Source organism: Lithobates pipiens, unplaced genomic scaffold (assembly GCF_037356315.1).
Source record: "Lithobates pipiens isolate NorthernLeopardFrog02 unplaced genomic scaffold, aLitPip1_a1.2 Scaffold_13, whole genome shotgun sequence".
Taxonomy (NCBI): Eukaryota; Metazoa; Chordata; class Amphibia; order Anura; family Ranidae; genus Lithobates; species Lithobates pipiens.
In genome coordinates this window covers 301,207,260-301,219,960 of record NW_027507718.1, presented here as the reverse complement: position 1 = coordinate 301,219,960, position 12,701 = coordinate 301,207,260, and the positions used below count along the sequence as shown (strand labels likewise).

The following is a 12,701-nucleotide window of genomic DNA, read 5'->3' as shown; positions in this document are numbered from 1 at the left end:
ACAATCTGCATCTGGTGGCAGGCAGCGTGGTAAGTGACAATCTGCATCTGGTGGCAGGCAGCGTGGCAAGTGACAATCTGCATCTGGTGGCAGGCGACATGGTAAGTGACATTTCTCATCTGGTGACAGGTGACGTGGCAGGTGACAATCCGCATCTGGTGACAGGTGACATGGCAAGTGACATTCCTTATCTGGTGGCAGGCAATGTGGCAGGTGGCAATCCGCATCTGGTGGCAGGTGACAATCCGCATCTGGTGGCAGGTGACAATGCGCATCTGGTGGCAGGTGACGTGGCAAGTGACAATCTGCATCTGGTGGCAGTCAGTGTGGCAAGTGACATTCCTCATCCAGTGGCAGGCGACGTGGCAGGTGACAATCCGCATCTGGTGGTAGGCGAGGTGACAATCTGCATCTGGTGGCAGGTGACCTGGAAAGTGACAATCTGCAACTGGTGGCAAGAAACAAGCTGCCTCTGACGGGAGGCAACATGGTAGGTGACAATCAACATCTGGTGGCATTACAGTCATATGCCTGAGTAATTATTAGCCTAATCCAAGAGCAAATGTGGCTATAAAGACAGCATGTCTTTCCAGGAAACAGGGAGGGAGAAACAGTCTCTAAAAAGAACACAGCCAAGGCAGAACCCTAAACTTTTATTGTCTTCAAGACTGTCCAATCCTGATTGAAGGAAGGATAACTCCATGCCACAGTATTTGCTGGAATGAAGCTTTCCCTTTTTGCACCAAGCAAAATAGGTTTTTCACATGCTGTAGTAAACCCTACGTGAAGTAGACTTTCTGGCCTTTAACAAAGTGGGAATCACTGAGTCTACAAGACCCCTGTCCCTCAGGACTTGGATTCAACAGCCAAGCTGTTAAAGCCAGAGACCATGAAGCAGGATGGAAAGTGGGGCAATGAGAAAGAAGGCCCAGGTCACCCTGTAGGGCCTAGTTAGTGTTCCCTAGGAGTCTGACTATGGTCAAGACTTGCCTTCCTGGGCCTACTCAGTACAATGAGAATCACCAGAATGTCATCACTCACTATCCTACAAAGCAGATGGGGCAAAGGCTTGAGAAGGAGAACAAATAAATCAGGTTGAACTGATTTGGCCGAGTAGCAAGGGCATCAACTCAGAAGGTCTGAGGATCCCTGGACCTGGACCCGAACTTGTTCCGTTTGTGCTGGAGTCTGGACAACATTACAGGGGCGATTTACTAAAACTGATGCACACAGAATCTGGTGCAGCTGTGCATAGTAACAAATCAGCTTCTAACTTTAGCTTGCTCAAGTAAGCTTTGACAATAAAAACCTGTATGGTTACAATGACTAGCTGCACCAGAATTTGTGTGCATCAGTTTTACTAAATCTCCCCTATTTGTACATCTGGCATCCCCCATCGGAGACAAAGTTGGTAAAACACTGTAACAGGACTGCATCATTGAGTTTTGCAAAATGGTTAGCATGACCCCCGCTTCTCAAAGAGTGGCCTGATTTCTGGTATAGCCTTGGTGATTATGTACAACAAAGCCATGGCATTGTCGGATTGGACGCTGACTGGTAGTAGAGCAGGGCGGTCCAATTCTAAAAGGCAAGCCAAATTACCCTCAGCTCAAGGAAGTTTACTGGCATCCAAGCTTCTTCTGATGACCATGTCTCCTGGACTAAGAGAGTCCAAGACTTCTCTACAGTACTTTCCACACTACAGGGAGAACAGAGGATTTCCCAAACAGCAGCACTGGCATAGCCACCATTCTATAGCTAACCTGGCTTTGGTGTGCAGAGACATGGGGCGACCCAAGGACAGAATCCTTTTCTCACACACTGCAAGGATGTAATGTTTCTCACAATCTTGAAAGAAACTGCTTGTATGGGACTGCCACGAAGGAGAGTACTATCAAACCCAGCACACTCATGCAGAAGTGAATGGAAGTGTGTTCCAGGGAACTTAATTCCTGTACCTTGGAGCAAAGGGTCTGAAGCTTTTTCTGGCAAAGAAAAACTTATGCCAAGGCCATAATAAGGATGAGGCCCGGATATTCCAGCCATGATGATGGCTCCAGAATTGACTTTGATTGAGGACCCAGCCGCACTCCTGCAGCACTGTCTGCGGCACACTGGCCATAGAATGGCGATTCCTTGGCTTACCAAGAAGCCAAAACCTGAGCCATCACCCTAATGATCATAGGTGGGGCTGTCAGCAGAGCCACAAACTAAAAATGCTGCTTCTCAACCACAATGAGTAGGTACAGCTGATTGGAGCAGAAATATACAGATGTGGAGGTAGGCATCTTTGATGTCCACAGAAACCAGGAAATCCCCTTGATTCCATGTGACAAACACAAGGCCCGTGGGCTGAACCCATTTCATGTGGCCCTCTCACCCTTTTTATCAAATAGAACTCAGTTCTGTCACTTCTGGCTCTCACTCTCCGCTCCCCAATGTCCCTTGTAAATACAGAAGCCTTCTGTGTTTACAAAAATAGCTTTCCTCTCAGCGGCTCTCACAGATCCCTGCCCTATACCCATGGTGGGAACAAGAGAGATGCAGCTGCAGTGTGGAATAGGGCATCACATGGTAAGCTGCCTTGTGATCCCCATCTGTGCTCGGGTGCACAGATGGTGACCAATGATCTCTCTGCAACAGAGAGAGAGGCAGAGCAGCCTACACTGCCAGGAGACCCGTAAAACTACAACTGCTATAAAGCACCAAGGCTAGGCAGGGAAAGGTAGTTTAACTAGAAATTTGTGCATCAAAACAGAAAAGGTTCCCTCAGCGGAAAGACAGGTCTATCACCTGTGGGCACTAGAAAAAAACAAAAGCAATACTGGGAGTGGGAGGAGTTAGAAATGAGAACAGGAACACTACCTGCCACTCTGGCTTGATAAGTCCCCATGACGTGAAAGAGGAGTCCTGTGCTAACCAGAACAGTTCTCGGTGCGCCACCATTGAAAGCCACTTGCTATGGGAGCACACCTGCGGACTTGCTCCTGAGCCGAGCAGTGTGCATCTATTGACACATACAGCATGGCTCAGCCCTGCCCATCACTCTCTGGATTTGGTTGACAACAGCCAATGGCTCCTGCTTCTACCTCTGTGAGCAGAAAAAAAAGGAGAGGGCTGATGCAGATGGCATAGCGCTGAATCAAGATCTGCCTCAGATAATTATTCAGGAGGGCAAGGGGGGGGGGGGGCGGGGGGGCGATACAAATGCTGGGACATTTTTTTACCCTAATGCAGGGAATCCATTAAGGTAGAAAATGTCCAGCCTTTAGAACCATTTTAAATGCAAATTACTCCTGTAAACAACCAGTACTTGAAGAAACCTTAATACCTCGCAAGTCCAGCATGCACCTTTTCTTTTCCATTTTCTCGGACCTTATCATCTTCTTTCCGGGGAGGGAATATTGTTGGGTCTAAACCAAAAACTTCCTGCAGGTGTCCATAAAGATCAGAGCGATTGTACACATGGAACTCAAAATCATTTACGGTTATGTACAGCCTGGTTTCTGCTTTGGGATCTAGAAAGACAAAACAAGAACATTATATTTTAAAACCATATTTTTTGTATATAGTTTGTAAAGGTACACCTTACACGTGGCATACAGGTATGTTCAAAACATATGGCTCTCTTTACTGATGAGGCTTTACTGTTCCTCTAACCTACTACAAGCCTACCAGACAGGGTTTGTAAGGCGAAAAACAATAAACCCTTCATATAAAACCCACAATGCTCATTGGAACCCTATGGGCCATGTTATCAATGATTCTTAGGTTTAGGTGACATAAGGAAGAAGTTTATATTCATGGCAATTATATGGTATATTTTATTGTTAAAAGATTAATGCTTACTTATGCCTTACCAATTCATGTAAAGAGCGAATTTTACATATATAAAGATCTATCTATACAGTATATATATATATATATATATATATATATATATATATATATATATATATATATATATTCACATACACTGTAATTTTCAACGTATAGGTCAAATACTGAACTAAGAGATTTCAACTTAACTTATATACAAATGTGTGCGTGTCCAGCATAATGCCTAAATGTATATGACATTACCTTAACAATGCAATTGGCTAACAATATAGTCCCTAGGTAAAATTGGCGATTTCCACTTCACGTTGAGCCACTTCAATCCAATTTTATACAATTTACTTGAAGAACTAAATGTTAATGTGTGCCCCAAAATACTTAAAGTGATAGTAAAGGCTGAAGGTTTTGCACCTTAATGCTTTCTGTGCATGAAGGGTTAAAAAACCTTGTGTGTGCAGCTCCCCCACAGCCCCCGCCCCCCATACAATACTTTATTTTTGTGGAATAGTAGTAGGAGGAGTGGATAATAAAGACAGGGTGTGGGACTTTTGTTCTTTAATGGAATCCAAGTAAAAAAGTTTACGGAAATACAAAAATATTGTTTTCTTTATCATTCATTAGGAGACGAGAGGGCTGTCCAGAAACAGTACAACTGAGCGGTGGGCATCACAGCAAACAAACACCAATAATCCTTCCAAAACAACAGTGTAGAACTGGGGTAGCATGCAGCGCAAAGAGCTTCTTTAAGGACCTTATGTCGGAAGCTGGTGTCAAAAAAAGGCCTGAACATTCACTTGGTAGAACCTAGTCAATGTGAACAGAAGAAAAGGAAGCAGCCAACGGGTGTTTGATGCCTAAAGGTCCAAGGGGGATTAACTTTTCTAGTGTAGTGTGCCTTTACAGGAAAAGTAAGAACATTGTGCTTAAGCCTATAGGCTTTAATATTGAGCTGCCTAAGACATTTAGGAATAGTAGAAAGAAAGGCATGACGTCAGTTAAAGGGACGCTTGGGAAAGGCAAAAAAGAGTCAGTCCATTACGAGGAAGCCATAGCTGAGAGATAAACTCAAACAGTTGTACCACATATAAAACAATAGAGGAATATCTCCATGGGATGTACCGGCACAGGACAGAGATATAGAAGCCCAATGTCCTGGTCAAGGTAAAAGGGAAAAACCAATCTAGCCCTTAAGACAACCTTGTCCCTGTGTAGCACCAGAAAACGTTCCTTAACCGGTTCCCGACCAGCGCACGCCAATGTACGTCGGCAGAATGGCAAGGGCAGGCAAATGGGCGTACCTGTACGTCCCTTTAAATTTGCCGCCCTGCCATCGCGAGCGCGCCAGCGGTGATGCGCTCACGTGCTGGTCAGGAACCCCGTGAGTCCGGTCACGGGTCCCGCGGACTCGATCGCCTCGGGCATACCTGCGATCGTCTCACGGGGCGGCTTAACGAGGAAATGCCGTTTTAAACAGCATCTCCCCGTTCTGCCTACCAACAAGTGACGCTGATCTCTGCTCCATGTGATTGGAGCAGAGATCAGTGTTCACTAAATTAAAGCCCAGCCCCCAACAGTAAGTAACACACCCCTAGGAACACTTAACCCCTACACCGCCACCCACTGGTTAACCCCTTCATTGCCAGTGTCATTTACACAGGAATCACTGCATTTATATAGCAGTGATTGCTGTATAAATGACAATGGTCCCAAAAATGTGTCAAAAATGTCTGATGTGTCCACCATAATGTCGCAGTCACAATAAAATCCGCTGTTCGCCGCCATTACTAGTAAAAAAAAAAAAAATTATTAATAAAAATGCCATAACACTATCCCCTATTTTGTAAACGCTATAACTTTTGCGCAAACCAATCAATAATCGCTTATTGCGATTTTTTTTACCAAAAATATGTAGAAGAATACGTATCGGCCTAAACTGAGGGAAAAAAATGTTTTTTATATATTTTTGGGGGATATTTATTATAACAAAAAGTAAAAAATAATGTGTTTTTTTCAAAATTGACGCTCTATTTTTGTTCATAGCGCAAAAATTAAAAACCGCAGGGGTGATCAAATACCACCAAAAGAAAGCTCTATTTGTGGGGAAAAAAAGAACGTCAATTTTGTTTGGGAGCCATGTCGCATGACCGCGCAATTGTCAGTTAAAGCGACGCAGTGCCGAATCGCAAAAAGTGGTCTGGTCTTTGACCAGCAAAATGGTCCGGGGCTGAAGTGGTTATGAGACAAGGCAATCTACTCAGAAACTCCCCTTGCACAGATAATGGCAAAAGAAAGGCTGCCCTGTGAGTTAGAGCAGACAAAGGAATTTCTCCAGTTTGTTGAAAAGGTGTTTTTGAAGGGCTGACAGAACTAGGTTGAAGTCCAATGGAGTCACAGGTGGACATACGGGTGGAACTACAGTATGCGAGTTACACTTTGTACAAAGGGCTTGCACGAGGGAAAAAGAGGCAAGCAATCTTTGGAGGAAAAATAAAAAATATTGCAAAAGCAGAGATCTTGCTTTTGTGGTACTCAAAGCCGAATGTTGATCCAGACCAGGCTAGAGGAATGCCAGGATGCCTCCTAGGATTTAATTTTCTTGCCTTGTACCGTGTAAAGTACAAATTTTACATGCAAGCGTAGAGCTTGTGAGAGGTGCATTTACTAGCTATTAGAAATGTAGGAATAACAGAATGAGATGTGCCCTATAATTTAGGACCTGGCCTTTAACAGCCACGCAGTTAAAAGTCAGTGATCATGAAGCAGGGTGGTACACCAGTCCTTTGAATTGAAGATCCAGATGATCTGGAAGTGCCGTGGTGAATCTTATAAGGTTCGAGTACCACATCCAACTGAGCAATTTCGGTGTGATGAATAGTATCAGGATGCCCTCTGTGTTGATTCTATGAAGCAGACAAGGAAGGAGTTTGCTGATCCCACTGAGTCACTAGGGCATCCAATTGCTATATTTAGAGGGTCCCTGCACCTGGAGACAATTCTGCTCAGTTTGTAGTTGAATGTGCAAGCCAGGAGGTACACACTTGTAACAGAGGTCTTGAAACACATCTGAGTGAAGAGGCCACTCTTCACACTTAAAATGTGGATGATTGACAGGGTTAGAACATGAAGTTCAGCCTCAGCCTTGGCTGAACTCAGCTTCCCTGCAATTTGGAGGTTCAGCCCTAAATAAATAACCAGATCACTCTGAGCTCCAGTATGTTGAATGGAAGACAAGCTTTCTCTGATGATCACATGCCCTGCACCGAAAGGGTTCCAGGACTACTCTGCCCGTCAGGCTGGCATTCATTGTAAGAATCTTTCAGAGCGACAAAAGGAAAATTTTCCTTACTCTAGGGCTGTATTTGTGCGTCTTTATGTCCTACTCGGCCAGAACGTTGAGTTCCAGTGCTCTGAAGTAGAATTGAATATACATAATGGCCTCAAAAGAAAGAACCATACGGTCCAGAACTTGTATGCAAACAGTTGATTGGATCTTGAACTTTAGAGTCGGAACCTAGAAGCATAGAGTCAGGAGTTTTGTACAGTGGAAGAAAAACTGTAAGCGGTGGTTCAGATCCAGTGCAGATTTCTGAAGATTCAGGAACCAACCAAACCATTGCAGCCTCTGAACAGTTTGATGAGCATTGTCAGATAAGGCTTATGTCTTCTTCAGAAGGCTATAGATATATCCCACTTGAATATGCCCTATGAATGAAGCAGAGCAAGTGAAGGAGCCTGCACCTTGGTCAAGATGCGAAGTACAGTGTACAGACCTAAGGAAAGTGCAAAGAACTTGTAGTGTGGCAAACCCACCACAAAATGGAGATAGCACTGATGTGTTGGAAAGATGCAAGTATGCATCCTCGATATCCAAAAAGGCAGAAAGTCGCCTCAATGGAGGAAAGCAACGAATGACCTTATAGATTTCAAATAAAACAAAGTGCAGCATCTTAGTGTAACAATGGTAAGTGTCAATTAGGGCTGCAACTAACGATTATTTTCATAATCGATTAATCGGCGATTATTTTTCGATTAATCCGATAAAATCATAAAAAAAAAAAAAAGTAATATGTCATTTTTCCATGTTTAAAATGTGTATTACACTCAAACTGCAGAATAAAACACCAATGATGGGGTACTATTTCTCCATGCGACACACATGGGGCAGGGAGAATTACCCACAAAGAAAGTATGGTGAATGTCAGATTCCCTGCTTTAGTCATACAAAAAAAAAAAGAATTATAAATATTGTTTATGTATAAAATATATTTGTATAGGTCAAAAAAAAACTGAAAGGGGAGAATATATATGATATATGCACACACACAGGTTCCCCCCCCCCCAGTATAGATAACACATTCCTCCCCTTTCACATGGTATCACTGCCCCACCTCCTCTCAGTGCTCCCCCCCCCCCCTCCGGTATCTCGGGTTCTCTCACCCCTTCATGGTGACAGTGGCTCCTCCTCGGTGTGCCAGGTGGTGTGGGGCGGAGTCTCAGTTCGGACCCGCCACACATGACTCGGCTGACCCTTCCAAATAGCGTGAAGGGCACCCCGAAGCCAGGAGATGGATGCACGCATGTGCAGAGCACAACCTCCAGTCATGGCAGCACTGGAAAGCAGCCCGGCGAGGGCTTACCGTGCCTGCGCTCTGCGGCGGGTCTATCGGAAGGCTGCTGGGTAGAGGGGGGAGGAGGAGCCGAAAGCAGCGCAGGCGCATTGCTGGCGGGACATCAACTGGGTGTAGAATGCGAGCAGGCGTAGCTGCGTGCTCGCGGACGTGGCGCTTGCGTAGGACACAGAAGGATACACAGAATTCTAATGGACCGGCAGGGAGGAAGGTGCGGACCAACTAATCGATAATGAAAATCGTTGACAACTGTAACCTAGTGAGGCTGCATTCATGACACTTCTGAGGCTGAATTCATCTCAATGGTGAGGCTACATTCAGAGGCTGCATTCATCTCAATGGTGAGGCTGCATTCATGGCAATGGTGAGGCTACATTCACGGCACAGGTGAGGCTGCATTCACGGCACAGGTGAGGCTGCATTCACGGCACTGGTGAGGCTGCATTCATGGCAATGATGAGGCTGCAGATGGGCACTGATTTGGCTGCATTGATGGGCACTGACCTATATTTTGTTTCAAAGTTCTTTATTTAAAATTTAAGTTTTTCCTGAAACTTCCCTCTTAAAGTGAAGGTGCAGGTTATATGCCTGTGCGTGTTATACGCAGATAAATATGGATTATCGAAATAACGCATCCGAGCTCATACTTAGACTCTTCACCACACTTAGCCACAAAGGCAAGAGAATTCTTGTTGGCCAATGCATTAGTTAATTTGCATTTAATTTTAATGGTTCAAAGGATGTCAGGCAAAATGGTCGGCCATCACGCATGTTCACTTCATCAATTCTAGCGCTATTTGAAAAAAGTGTGGACACCTCTGAGCTAGGTAATGTATACTGTATCAATTAATAACCCATCAACCACCAGGTTTCTCAGCTTTAAATTTAGAGGACTGCAGCCTGGAATCTGCCATTTAGTGGTGGCAATGCAGTCTGTACAGTCCACCAAAATTCAGTCACTTCAATATTTTTCAGATTTAGATTTGGTGTTTTTGCAGATTTTCAGCCCGACTGGTCAAATTGCCTACAAAACGAACAAAAATGAGCAACACTATTTATAAGAATTAGATACTTTTATATATCTAAGTCTGATAAATAATTCTTTAGAAAGAGAAGCAGAAAATACTTAACATTATTTACAATTGTACTACATGATACACATGCCAAAACACAGTACAAAAGAAAAGTAAAACGCTTAAAAGAAAAAAACAGAAAGTTAGGCTATTAATTAGGAGTATCAGTTCCAAGAGACTCTGATCAATTATACATGGAAAATTAAAGCAGACCAGGGCCCACTCGGGACCCTGTCAAACTATCACCAACAAGGAGATGATTGAGTTTTTTTCTCTTAGATTTGATTCTCCTGGGTAGCTATTAGGCCTCATTAAAAGTGTAATCCTAAATTATGTAAGACAAATCTGACAGGTTACATTTAACTTGCAATATTTAGAATTTAATAACATAAAACAGAATGCTTTGAGTCAAATAGTAGGTTCTGAGCTGGCATATACAAATGATGCACTCGAAAATGTAATCATCCTTATGTGGCATACCCTTTCATGTCTAGGCATTTCTTTATACAGACCACAGATTAAACTCTTTTGCGTTTTATACTGAAGAATAATTCTAAGCCCCTGTACACACGGTCGGAGATTCTGCCAACCAAATCCGTCGGATTTTGTCCGTCAGATTTAGTCTGACAGATTGTGTCCGAAACTGTTGCATACACACGGCCGGACTAAGTTGTCGAAAAATACGATCTTTCAGAACGTGATGATGTAATTTCCTTACGATGGGACTACATTCAGGCTAGTAGCCAATAGCTTTGATGCAGGAATTTGATCTGAGCATGCGTGGCACTTGGTCCGATCAAAATTCTTTACACATGATCGGATTACGTCCGACCGGCCCAGTTGGTCGGGAAATATTTCCAACATGTTAGAAAATTGGGTCCGACGGAGATTCGGACGGAATCAGTCCGATGCATACCACACACAGTCGGATTATCTGACGACACGGTCCGATAAGACGCATTCCGACGGATTCTCCGACCGTGTGTACGCGGCATAAGACTAATACTCAAGAGTGTGCAAATGGCAATCGGCACAATCATGCATTTTGTGCTCCTGGATGCTTTGCACAAATGTTTCCATACACATGGAAATTTGATAAAGCAACGTTGAATGCTGCTTGCTGTCAAAACGGCAAAGTCCTTCAAATTCTAAAATGGTAGTTTTGATAGACTTAAAGCGGTAGTAAACCCAGTTTTAAAAAACACTTACATTCCTGGCATGCCGGAAATGCAAACTTTCACATTGGTTGTGCTCTCAACCAAACTTTCAAGCCATCCAATGGCTGGTTTCATAACTGATCACATGTGCAGCATTATGGGAATTGAAGAATCATTCGAGGCCAAGATGGCAGCTTCCTTCACTGAAAACGATAGAAGGGTTTACTTCCACTTTAAGGGAATGGAATGGCAATTGACTCAATTGAACACAGAGGAAAAATCCATGCATTTTTAAATAAATTGCAGTGGTGCCGTAGTTTTTCCTTGACCTGGAGAAGGCGATACAGAGCTAACAAAAAAAAGAACAGAACTGGGCACAAAGAAGCCATATAGCGCAGTAACATCTTTAATCAAATGGCACATAAACACACACTAAAGATAATGCACTCACAAGTGTAGGGATGGAGGGCGCACATATAGGTAAGTTATGTCCTCATGGCTGTGCGACGTTACAGGTGTACAGCCTGGGCAGCCATCGCAGGGGTGCAGGGAGGCTGAGCATGTGGCTGACACACTGAAATACCAGTAAACAGATAGGGGAGGATAATTACAAGCCACTCTCTCTTTCCTTATAAATTACTGAAAGTAAAAAAGGACCCTAGGAATGCAATTTGGAGAATGGAGTTTCCCCTTCATCAGCCTCAAGGTTTGAGAAGTGTGCAAAAGATGTATTAATACCCATATACCAAATTTTGTATACTTCCGTATGAAATTTAGCATTTTTTTTTTTGTCAAAAGATGGAATTAAAAGTTTGATTTCTCTATCAAATTTCCAAAATCTGCAAACCATCATATTATTTAGAATAATAAAATAATGGTTTGTTAGATACTATATATGATATACCCTACAGTACATCTATTGTGTGTTTCTTCTTGGAGGTGTATTGTGTCAGAAATGGAAATTAAATACCACAGAGGTCCAGATGGAACTTTATTCCAATAAAGGTCAGTGGGACAATCTAAAGAGCAGCTAACTGCTCAGGGCTTTACAATGTAACTAGAAGAAAACTGGACTATTAATGTTATTCCTTTTAGTGAGATTATGAGCACATGCCTTTTCAGCAACTCAGTCCATTCACACTGTGTTCAAGCAAACACTGATTAACCACTTGCTTTCTGAGCACTTTCACCCCCTACCTGCCCAGGCCAATGTTAAGCTTTCAGTGCTCTCGCACTTTGAATGATAATGGCGCAGTCATGCAACACTGTACCCAAACAAAAACTGTATAAATATTTTGAGGCAGATAGAGCTTTCTTTTGGTGGTATTTAATCACCACTGTGTTTTTTTATTTTTTGCTAAACGAACAAAGACAGAACATTTTGAAAAAAAAAAAAAAAAAGTTTTTCTTAGTTTCTGTTATAAAATTTTGTACACAAGTAATTTTTCTCCTTCAATGATGTGCGCTGATGAGGCGGCACTGATGGGCACTGTTGGGGCTGCATCAGAATTGGACTGGATTGGAGAGCCAGGTAAAGGAGGTGGGTGGTGGCAGGCAGCGCCTGTAAAAGTAATCAAGCAGCTATATAGCCACTCAAATCACTTTTACCAGATAGGTAATCCCTGGCTGCAAAGAACGGTACCCAAATCATGGTTGTACCTGCAACCATGATCCTGGTGTATCTACCTTAATATGAGGCCGTATATATACGTATGGCAGTATTGAGGTGGTTAAGGTAATAATACCAAGAAGAAGAAAAAACCTTATGGGTCCAGTGTTATTTTTCCATTTTCCCCAACTGTAGTTCTAAGAGACAGCTAAGCCTAGCCAAAGGATAAGGTAAAACAAAAAAAGGATTCCTCTACCCACACAATCAGGATGGATAGGGAAACCCTCACTTCTGACAGCGGAGGCTCTGCACTGTCAGAATACACTGTCAGCTGCTGATCAAGAAACATTTTCCAAAAATTCCATTGGACAGAAGTCAGTCGTTAGACTCCTTTCAA

The 12,701-nt window shown here is 43.2% G+C and overlaps 1 protein-coding gene across 19 annotated transcripts in view; it reads right to left on the bottom strand.

Annotated features, from left to right (window-relative positions):
* Positions 1–12,701, bottom strand: part of BLTP1 (bridge-like lipid transfer protein family member 1) — a 454,074-nt gene that overhangs the window by 357,245 nt on the left and 84,128 nt on the right. For all 19 annotated transcript variants that reach the window (XM_077476843.1, XM_077476844.1, XM_077476848.1 and 16 more), the window contains exon 6: positions 3,332–3,518. In XM_077476843.1, coding sequence (XP_077332969.1) covers positions 3,332–3,518 — 187 coding nt within the window. The remainder of the gene's footprint in view (positions 1–3,331; positions 3,519–12,701) is intronic.